Source organism: Echiichthys vipera (genome assembly GCF_963691815.1).
Source record: "Echiichthys vipera genome assembly, chromosome: X".
Classification (NCBI taxonomy): Eukaryota; Metazoa; Chordata; class Actinopteri; order Perciformes; family Trachinidae; genus Echiichthys; species Echiichthys vipera.
This window is the reverse complement of record NC_139825.1, coordinates 15,983,833-15,995,480: the sequence shown is the minus strand read 5'-3', so window position 1 is coordinate 15,995,480 and position 11,648 is coordinate 15,983,833. Positions and strand designations below refer to the sequence as shown.

General features: G+C 38.7%; 1 protein-coding gene across 1 annotated transcript; it reads left to right on the top strand.

Moving 5' to 3' along the window:
* The first annotated feature begins 343 nt into the window (after window positions 1–343).
* On the top strand, window positions 344–11,252 carry pkp1b (plakophilin 1b). Its single transcript, XM_083939162.1, has 13 exons — window positions 344–857; window positions 1,438–1,532; window positions 2,627–3,042; window positions 3,167–3,308; window positions 3,971–4,178; window positions 4,617–4,779; window positions 7,577–7,694; window positions 8,396–8,572; window positions 8,971–9,141; window positions 9,346–9,499; window positions 9,806–9,992; window positions 10,153–10,237; window positions 10,565–11,252. Exons 1-13 carry the CDS (start codon window positions 677–679, stop codon window positions 10,637–10,639), a joined length of 2,172 nt encoding a protein of 723 aa, XP_083795288.1. The 5' UTR covers window positions 344–676; the 3' UTR covers window positions 10,640–11,252.
* The last annotated feature ends 396 nt before the right edge of the window (window positions 11,253–11,648 follow it).

Sequence of the window (11,648 nt, the reverse complement as noted above, 5' to 3'; positions counted from 1 at the left end):
ACTGATGCATCTGTATTAAAAATATAGTAATGTCATAAATCATAATGAACCAAGAGCTTTCTGTACAATTAGATGATAATATGCTACTAATGTAATTTTAAGTAATCTCTAAGTAAGATTTTGAATGCAGGACTTAAATTTGTGATGGACTATTTGCATTGTTGTATGTGAAGGAAGAAAGCTTATTATTTCTTGCACCTCTGATTTAAATGACCTTTACTGACACATTATAATTTGTAGGCGTTTATGTAGTAAGCGGTGGGGGTGGAGCCAAGTAGTTTTAGACAGTTTAAATAATGCATTATTTGTCAGAGAGGAGCAACATAGCTTTTTGTTGGGAACTTTGAATCTGAAAGGTTTCCAGTACAATATAAATTATCAGTTAAAGTAGGTTATAAACCACCTTAATTGTACTTAAGCAACTAGTAACTTTGTATAACTTCAAGAAACTGCTACTTTAACCAGCTGCGTATGTCCAGTGGAGTGATATTTGTCAGGACAGGTAAGAGAAAGTGCACAGTGTTGTGCGGCTCTATTGTGCCCGTCTGTTGGGCGCGGTCTAATTGTGCAGGGCAGGGCAAGGTGTGCTTTTATGAGCCTACCGTTGACTGACTGACTGACTCTCTTACGAGCCGCCTCTGGATGTTTGTTGGGCCACCCGGAAAGTTAATAAGAAATGACGAGTCTGGATCCGCTGAAATCAGTAATTTCCATTGGGAATGTGGACGACACGTCGCTGGCTCTGCCGTCCGTTAACCAGGTCCGATCAGGACAACAGCGGGTCCTGGACCAAGTGCAGACTATCAGGAGGAGGAAGTCCAGCAGCAGGAGTGGATCTACTTCTTTATCTCCAACAAGTAAGTGCAACCCGTGCACACAACTTGGATATGTACATTCTCCAATAAAAAACGCTTATGTTTTTGATTAAATGTAGTATTTTCCTCCAGGATTCAGCAATTCTGGCAGAGTGGATAATGCTTTGAAACAGTATAGAATAAATACAGAACAAACGTGTAATGCTTAAGTTGTCCTTCATTTTCCCAGGAAGGAAAGGCATGGGAAGTTTTCATTTTGCCTCCGACAGTGTGGAGAAGGCTTTGAAACACCTTTTAGACTCATTTTGGGAAATACAATATATAGAAGTGTTACTGAATAGCAAGCTGAACATACAAAATATAACAAATGCAAATAAATATAAAACTTTATATGATATAATTAACACATGTTTTTGGTTTGAGGTCAGATTTTTCTATACACGTCAAGGGGCTCCTGGGGGACTCGGGACCTCTGTATTTCAAAATCCTAGCTACAGCCCTGACCTATACACCTGAATGTTATTGACTCTAAAGAATGTTGATCCAGAATGAATTTATCCAAGAAAAGAAAGGAAGACTCTACGTATAATAACAGCTGATAACCCTCCACCTTTCTCCTCAGCCCCTACATTTGATTCCGTGTTCATAGATGCCCCGAAGTCACCGTTCAGTGCATCTAGTGGAGGCCCCTTCATCGGGAATGGCTTTACTAAATCTGTAAGTCCAACTTTAATCTACATTTTTACCAATCATTGACTGGCAAGAGTGACTCTTGTAGTCGTATTATCGTCACAGTGTTGTCGTAAAGGATATTGATATGAGTCTAAGGCAGCGTCTTAGCTACCAACCAAGACTGTCACAGAGATTTCATTTAATTTTGCACAAATTAGGCAGATCTTTATCTTATTTTATATTTTTGAAATAACTTTTTTTGTATAAGTACTTAAAACACCATTCAGATTAGTGCAGTTAATTTTGTTATTGACTAATCTGCCAAATATTTTTCTAATTCATCATTTCAGTGTTGATAAGAAAATTGTGAAAAGTGGCCAAGATGGCATCTTACAATTGCGTAATTTGTCAAATATTTAATGTACTATCATATATGACAGAGAAAAAGAGCAAATCCTCACTTAATGAGCCTGTAACTCAAACTGTAATGAGCCCAAATTTGGTATTTGTGCTTGGAAAATGAAACAATTATTTAAATAATTATAGATAAATGTTAATCTACCGTTAATCTGTCAATTGATGACTAATAACTCTATTTACTTGTGGGTATAACTGAAAGTCGGATTTATTTATTTTAGTATTTTTAAAATCTCACCATTTGAAAGAAGTACTGATAATTGACTTGTAACTCCGAGTAAATTGAAGTGTCATTGTTGCAGAAATAACACAAGAAACAGACAGATAACCGATGACAGATTTAATTGTCTTTACTTAAGTACTGTATCTACTGTATTGTGTGGGCCTAATACCAATAATAAGAAACATGCTCAAAGATCTGTTGTCCCCAGTTGACCTTTCTCCCATTTCTTCCTCAAAAACCGATCCAAATCTTTCCAGAGACTTTCTGTCTCCTCTCACAAAAATATGTTTACCAGCCTCTCCCATCCCAAGCTTCCAGCTGTTCTTATAAAACAACCTCAGGGCTGCACACCAAAAAGTGATTTCACAATTTGATTTTCCATTGCCAGCTCCTTGTCAGTCACGCTGTCTCCTTGCTTAGTTGCTGCTGAAAGTCTTGAAAGTCTTAAAAAGACACAGTTATCTTTAATTGCAGACACATGTATTCTCTGGTTCTGCAGTTCAGCCAGGAGAAAACTATAAACCGGCAAATAGTCAACAACATTAAGGGGTCCAATGTGAAAAAGAGCTCAGCAGCTTATCAGTATGAGAGGGGTTACACCCCCATCGACTCCACGGCGGTTCGTCAAACCAACACCAGTCACAGCGAGCCCGAACTCGACTGGCAGCGCAACATGCCAAAAAGCTCCGTTCCCCAGCAGAGAGTCCTTTCCAACAGGAGCACCTATAGGACAGAGAGGACCACCAACCAGTTTATAACGAACACCCCGTCCCAGTCTCAGCTTCAGCCTCCATACGTTATAAATGGCACAGGTCTGACCAAAAAAAACAGCCAGTATGTGAGCAGCCAAGTTGACGGGACCAAAGCACTCACAAAGTCTACTAAAAGTACTCCGAAGAGCAAAGGAGATTCTGGGTGAGTGGAACCGACATGCATCATTTTCTTAATTTCAAATGATTGGAATCAAATGTTTCAATAAACATATTATTTGTGCATGCCCTCAGTGTTTTAAATTAACATTTATTTTATTTTATTAAAGGTCAAACGACAACAGTGCAGTTGCTGATATTACCATGAAGGAGGCTGTGGAGTATCTTTCCAACGAGGATGAGGCATATCAGCACTGCGGCGCCTCCTTCATACAGCACAACACTTTCATTGATGACAAGGCTAAAGAGGAGGTAGTTGGCTTTGTTGTGTTCACATCATGTTGTTGTAATTGTTAGTGTAAGCTGAGATTCATTCTGGGAATGGCACAAACATTGTCCAAAAATGTAATATTCAGTAATTTCCAAGAGCTCAACTTAAGATTCCGCAGTAACTTAATACACCCCTGATACTGTGTCAGTGAACAATGAGATAAAATGTGAGATTTCCATGCCTTGATCTGTAATTTGAGTCCTCCACAGGAACGGTAGACTGATGAAGGAAATTCAACTTTAGACAGGATGAAAAACATTAAAGGGCTATTTTGGACCCCAAATAAAATCTATAAACTTCAAAGAATTTTATCTTTAACATGCAGTAAATCTGTTCTGGGGGTCTTAGGGGGGTCCAAGTTTGTATTGCGAACTTACTGCTGGCTTGATCAATACTGAGTACACATCACCAGTGTTTAATTAATAGTTAAATTTATTAATACATAGGTATTTATTTACTGAATTGTTATTTTTTATTTAAAAAATAAATGTTGATAATAAAGAATTTAGTTGAATAAATTGTCACTGATACTCGATCCAGCTATTTCAGTCAGTGTAAGCAAATCCCAGTTTTTACCTGCCTTTTCTCAAAGTGAAGAAAATTCATATGGAATATGATATGTCATATGATATATGTCTCACAGGTGTTGAAGCTCAATGGGGTCCAACCCTTGGTTGATCTGCTGCACAGCTCCAATTTACAAGTCCACCAGACAGCCTCGGCTGCCCTCCGTAACCTGTCCTTTAAAAGCAACAGTAGCAAGGAGGACATACATCGCTCTGGTGGCATTACAGAGGCTGTGGCTCTGCTCAGAGAGACAGACTCTGTAGAGATACAGAAACAGCTGACAGGTACACGTTATTTCTGAAATATGCAACGCTATACATGCACACACCTATCCTTGCAAACAAGTCAGACAGAGACAGAAAACCACTTGTGTGTGAAGTAGCATAATCCACTTTTGATTGTGCTGTCAATCACTGAGCTATTCTTGAGTACTGTTGTTCTTCAGGTTGAAGCATAATGTAAAAATGACCTTGCAGCTGTTCTGGTGAAAAAGTTAAAAGGTTAAACTATGATTGAAAATTACAAACATTCAGCGGAGATCAAGTTTTTGATCTGGCATCATGCCAAACCCTTTTCCCTTTTAATCAAAACGTTTTATAAAGTAGTCATGTTCACACACCTTAAGCCTATCAATGCAATGTGATGATTATATTCCATGTCATTTTACCACAGGCAGTGTTGACATGCTACTTCAACAGCTGAGGTTTTCATCTTCTTTCCAGGTCTCCTGTGGAATTTGTCCTCTGTAGACAGCCTGAAGCCAGACCTGCTGAAGAGTGCTCTGCCTGTATTAATGGAGCGTGTGATCCTGCCCTACACAACAGGTCCTAACCGGACCAGCAGCCAAGACCCTGAGGTCTTCTTTAATGCCACCGGATGTCTAAGGTAAGCAAAAGATAAGGCTGTTGTCTTCGCTTCAGCTTCCATACAGCTTAGGATCTTATTGCCGATATGTAGCCCAACTCTGGACCACCCAATACATGATTATATAATAATAATATGTTTATTTGATATAGCACCTTTTACAGGCAAAGTCATAAAGTGCTTCACATGATAAACTTGTCGAGACAAGACCCAAACAGTAAAATGAACAAGCAAAAAATGAATACCAATGGACATAAAATAAAAAGACTTAATTTTAATAACACAAAATTACAAACATGGCACAAATCTATAGACATATCTATACATGGTATCTGCAGCTGACAACGAGAGACTTTGGCTCCTTTTTTCAGCTTTCTGAGAACATCCAATTGTCGATTTTGTTCAATGCAATTACTCAGTGTGTCTACCCAAAATGACGACGAGACGCTATCTCTACATGTGGAGTGTGTAAGGGAGTGGAGAGATTACTCTCTTAAGTTGGAGAATCACAGTTACAATAAAACCCAGTGTACTCTATCATATTTCCACTCCGTTACATGTTCCAGTCTCTCTTCCCTCAGGTGACAAAGGTTACAACATTCCGAATAAGTATTTAATAATTTACAGAAACATTGTGTGCAATAGTCAACTTTCTCTCTCCCTCTCTCTCTCTCTCTCTCTCACACACACACACACACACACACACACACACACACACACACACACACACACACACACACACACACACACACACACACACACACACACACACACACACACACACACACACGTACCTTGGAGACTATTGCGTCTCAGTCCATCTCTGTCTGCGTCTCGGTCCTGACAATTATACTTCTACAATGCTTAAATTTGGCAGTTGGTTAGTCAAGTCAGGTTCGGGTAGTTGATTAATTGAAGTGTTGTGTATTAGCTCTCCTAATGGCGTGGGTGGGTGAGTCTAAAAAAACTAACCACACATAATTACAGTGTGTGTTCTGGACCATAGACCCCTGGTGATATGATTATGTAAATTTGTGTGTTGTCTGCAGAAACATTCTGGGAGTAAAGGCCCCAGAATGAAACCTTAAGGAACACTGAGATGTGTAATTATGTGTAGACATAAAGTACTCCCTGTTCTTTAAGGAGGAATACATTCTGTCTAGTAATATATTGTGGTTGACCATGTTGAATGCAACACTGAGATCCAGTAATACAAGACTGAAATTTTACCACTGTCTGCATTTAAGTGGATGTCACAAGAGCAGTCTCGGTGCTGTGGTGTGGTCGGAAACCTGACTGGAAGACATGAAAACGGTTATCTGATGACAAGAAGTTGTTCAGTTGTTGAACAGCTTTATGAAATTATTTTAGTTAAAAACAGAAGGTTTCTGTATGGGCCTATAATTGCTCATTAGTAAGGTGTCTAGATTGTCTAGATCCTTTTATGGCTTGATGACTGTAGTTTTCAGGGCCTGTGGGTAGAAGAAGAAAACGTTCAGTGCATTTCCAACAGTTGGTCTGCGCCATTAACATATTTTAAGGCCTGAGTTAGTCGTAGTGGATCTAGTTTGCGTTGACCGACCAAATTAAAGTGCTGGAGTATTTTCTGGCTCACCGGCTTTTCATTCTGGGAAAGGGGAAAAACGCTCTGACTATATTTCTTTAAACCAATCACAGTCATCTTGGGCAGCACCAAGCCCGATAGTGGAGATACATAACAAAAGGAGGATGTAAATCTGGCCCAAACTCTGTAATACTGACTGATACTGTAAACTACTAGTGTTAGTTCTACTACTACTGAGGTTGCACTCTTTCAGTCTGTTTTTACAAGGACCGGGGTGGTATGAACGTGATGCACAGGGGTGTAGAGTTTAAGGCCACGTCCGATTTTCTCTGGAAAAAGGGAACAAAGTGAGAGTAAATATAGGTTAATTTATCAACTCATAAAATTAAATTTATTTGACCCAGCCCTTTGAGCAACACAATAAAAGTCATGAAATGTGTGTAATGTATTAGATTAAACACAATCACCACAGGACACTCAGTTGCCAATGTATAAGGTATGCTTATATAAAACTAATGTAATTTAATACAACAGCCCGGCTTTCATGCTTTAATGTTTTTGCTGGACAGAGATGTTGAATTAACTCATTTAAGAGGCTTTAGTTTGTGCTGCTACTGAACTGTATTACGTTTGTATGCACTGCATTATAGCTGTTTCAAATATTTAATATGCCTCCCTTGATATCATTTATTTTCTTGCACACATACACACGTACATAACTTGAGCCTTCATTCTCTTTCCAAATCCTTACAAGCCTGTCGTCACCAGTAAATACGCTTGAAGGTGTTTTAATAATTGCAATTCAGAATGTAAATGTATAAGATCACACCAATCAAACCACAGTTACAGGTGATGTTAGCTTGATAATCTTATCTACGGCATCAGTAAACACATGGCTGCTATGTAAAACATTGACCGACTTACTGTATCTTTCTGAGAAAGCTGTAATTGTTTGACTTAACTATTGTTTTATTTATTCCCTGACTGAACAAGATTACTATTATTTACTTTTAAGGCAAGGTGAAGCCAATTTCAGCCAATTGCATCGCCTCTCTGCTGCAAGGCGTTTCCCTAACTGTTTGTATCTGAACAATAAATACACCCAATACCTGCTGTACTACATTTACACACTCATAGCGGTGGCTTTGATCTTCATAAAATACAATGGATGTGTTTGCCAAGAATATATCAGTGTCTGTGTTCTCTTTAATGCACCAAAAGACCATTTAACCTATTATAATTCATTTTCAACAGAAACCTAAGCAGTACAAAGCAAAGCAACAGACAGGCGATGAGAAAATGTCGAGGTTTGGTCGACTCTTTGGATCGTTATGTTAAAGTCTGTGTAGAAGCAGGAAACCCAGATGATAAGGTAAGGCAGAGAAAAAAGAATGTTTATTCATGCAGTCTGTTGATCCTGCTCTCTGTCTGTGTGAACCGCTTCCACTCTCATTATCTCCTTCACTCACATGTCACACCTCAATGTGGAACATAAACAAAAGTTTTTTTTGTCACAGTGGCTACGACAAAAGGCACAGCTGAGTCATAATGTGCTCAGTTACCCAGCATACTATGTATTAGTATGTAGACTTTAACAGTCATGTATAAAAAACGAATCATTTGAGCAGTACATATAGACAGGATAGTATTGTACAGTATATTGTATTATTTACATAATACTGTAAATGCTGCAAAATTATTCAGTACAACAACTTGTATTGTTATTTTGATCATCTGTTTGCATCCTTTTGTTTCATTATCAATTTCTTATGGCAAAAATTGGATGTTGAAATTTGTCAATGATCTCTAGGTAGTAAAATGTGTGCCATTTTCACTCTCAAATCAATCAAAACAACATATTGCTGTGTCACAGCTTCATTATTGACTAAATACCTCAATGCACAACAGGCAGTGAAGTGAACAATTTCATTTACATTAACCGGACGAATTAACATTAACATCTGCACAGTATTTGAGCAAATACTGACCATAATTAAACATTAACACAGATGTTGCCATCTCTGTGTCTCATGTGTACCTTTTTGTTGTGTGTTATTTTACCTGTTGAAACAGTGTGTAGAAAACTGTGTGTGCGTCCTGCACAACCTGACATTCCAGCTGGAGGCCGAGGCTCCAGCTCTGTTTAGCAGGATCACAGCATTAGCCAAGACCTTCAACAGGGGCTACACTCAGGGTGATACTGGCCCCATCGGCTGCTTCAGTCCCCAGGCCAAATCATCAGAACATGAGGTGAGATGAGGAAGGTGCAAGCAGAGACAAATGTACAAACCAATATAGACCAGGGACAAAGGTCCATTTTTATGCATCAAACAGTGCATCAAAAATACTTGTTGAACTACAAGTGTCTGTCAGTTTATCTAAACAGTGTTTGTATCATTGTGTGGTGACTTCAAGGCTGTACAGGTAATTATATTCTAGCTTCTCAAATGCTTGGAGTGACAGTTTGAGAATTCCTGAAGGTGCAAGGTAAAATGGGTCAGCTTTGCATGTTTTACATTCAGCACCATGACACATTTATAACGTTTCCTCAGATCCAGAAATCCTACAGTGAAATTCTGCCTTGTTTTTGTCAGTACGTGTTGTAACAGCAGCACATTGAGGATGATATTGTCCCCTTTCTTGTCCAGCACCCCTTTGACTTCCCGGTTGTTGAAGATCCACAACCTAGTGGAGCCGGTCGACTGATCCACTCTACAACTCTGCAGAGTTACCTGTCTTTGCTTGGCACGAGCCAACGAGAAGAAACACAGGAAGCCTGTTGTGGAGCCCTGCAGAACCTCACTGCACAGGATGGCATTGTAAGAAAATATATGTTGTGCTGTTACACATTAACCAAAAAAAAACAAAAAAACCCACATTTGATTTTTTTCTGCGCAGTTGTAGCTCACAGAGAATAGTTTGGATAACCTTTAAATAAACAATGTAAATGTGCTTTCTGTGCATGATAGCTGCGTGGATTCAACATTATGTTGTTCTGATTTCATCCTTTTCTGTATTCACAGGTCTCTGGTGTAATGAGCCAGACCATTGTGCAGAAACTGAATGGTCTGAAAGTTATCAGTCCCCTTCTAAAATCAAACAAAGTAAATATTCAGAAGAGTGCAGTGGCTTTGGTAGGAAACTTGTCCAAGAATTCAAACTTGCACAATGCCATAGGTAAGACACAGGTGCAATGTAGTATATTGAGTATTTTCATTTAATTTGCAAAAAGGAAAAAGTCACCCACTTGCTCCAAACATTCAGCATAATACTACTTCTACTATATTAATAATAATAATAATAACAATTATAACAATGATAATAACAATAATAATAATACTTAGAATTAATTAAGCTTCCGAGTAAATGTCAGATTTTAGTCAGTACCTTGAAATGCATTATCTTAAAAAAAATCATTTGCACTTTTACAAGTGTTTGCTTGTGTTAAGTAGCCTGTGGGTTTTGTTTTCCTTGTTACTGAAGCTCGTAAAGCCCTCCCAGAGCTGCTGGGCATTCTCAGCGCAGGCACCAAGGAAGGAAATGAGTCTGATGACACACTGGCCATGGCCTGCCAGACCTCCAACTGCCTGCTTATGAAGGAACCTGAGATGGGCAAACACCTGTTAAACAACAACCTGATTAACTCACTGAAAGATCTCAGCCAAAATGGGTAAGGTTACGTGTGAACAGCAGACTTTGCTTGCATATGTTTTATAATAATAGATATGATTATTCAAGATATGGGGAGTACCTATGACTCACCAGGGATTATATTTGCATGCATGTTCAATTTCCAAACTGATCTTTAACAGTTGTTTTTACCTCTTAAGATATTTCCCCAAATCCAGCAAAGCTGCAGCCCTGTTTCTCTACAACCTGTGGTCAGAAAAAGATTTACAAAGCTTCCTGAAAAAGGTGAGTTGAAGCTTAACCTTGAGTGCAAGGATTTGTCAGGGTTTGGGTGTGTCCTCTTTGTTTTCCTTAAACTTAAGCAACCACGCCTCTCTCTGGTATTTGTGAGAATAAGAGGGAGAAAGGTTGGATTAGGTAGTGTTCTCAGGAAATGCCCAGAGAATGTGAAGCGTGAGGAATCTAGTAACTCTGGTTCGAGGGAGCGCTGGCAGGGCAGTAGGGGCTTGTTTGCTCATGTAAAACAGCACATTAGCACAACAGATTATAACACAAGTTCAGTGAGGTTACTAAAGGGTTGCACTGATTTATATTTTACTATTTGTCCTGCAGCTAGGGATGAGCAAGTCCTTATTTGTGAATGACATCACCGCGGCGGTACACAAGTCCGTACAAGTTGTCGATTAATGCAACAGCTTCAACGGATCTCTGAAAGTGGTTTACCAGAGTTACACAGCTGCAAGACCTCTGCACATCCACCGGACGTAAACACACTGAAGCTGAGCAGCATCCTTTCTCATTTCATACAAAAATTACAGATTATTTTAAAACAGGTATCCATATCTTTGTAGGGAAAAAAAGGGTGAAGGTTAAGATTTAACATGTCAGCAACCAGACTGTCGTTGTTTTCTTTTCTAATTTTAGCTGCTTTCAAATGTCTTTTTTTAATGTAACGTTTATCTGTGCCTGGAATCTGCTGCCATGAGCTTGCTTCATTAGATAATAACATAAGGGTTAGGATTATGTTTTGCACTTAGATTGCTGTTTTAACACCATGACACAACATTGTAGAAAAAGTCATTTAGATTTTGTAAAATGAACATAGATAACAGAGAACATTGTCTGTTGTTGAAGTTTACAACTATAAAAACACTGTCTTAAGCGGTGATGTGTGTTTACATTTTGTGAAAACAACTTTTGTTGGTGTATCCATCTTTTTGTTCCATTTGTATGTATGTAATCTTGAAATATTTGTATTGTCCCAAAAAGTGTAATAAATAAAGCTTGCAGAGATCTACAATACTACATATTATCAATCCATGAATCCATGAATTTTAGTTAATTATCAGTGCTTTGTCAAAGTGACTGGAGCAGCATGAAGAGTTTTGTTAAACCACGCAGATGTCTTGTCACACCCATCTAGGTTTTTATCTGCAGTTTGAAATGCCTCTGGGCACATTAGCAACACGTCTTTCAAATTCTGTTTACTCCACCCTTATAATTTATTTTCTACGGCTTAAGAACAAGTTGTTAGAACCAGACGCTGCAGCTGTTGTTATGCAACTGTTGACTGGACTAGAACTTTGGTCCTCCAGAGTTCAAGCCACTTAATCCACCCAACAGCCAAGAGGGAATTCTGGTTTCATGGGTGATGGTGAGGTTTATTATCATTTAATTTCACACTGATAGATTTATG

Excerpts from the sequence above, each read along its gene's own strand:
- pkp1b (XM_083939162.1), top strand. The coding sequence starts at position 677 with ATGACGAGTCTGGATCCGCTGAAATCAGTAATTTCCATTGGGAATGTG. Across the intron at positions 7,695-8,395 it reads CAGGAAACCCAGATGATAAG|TGTGTAGAAAACTGTGTGTG; the intron begins GTAAGGCAGAGA and ends CTGTTGAAACAG. Across the intron at positions 9,993-10,152 it reads AAAGATCTCAGCCAAAATGG|ATATTTCCCCAAATCCAGCA; the intron begins GTAAGGTTACGT and ends TTACCTCTTAAG.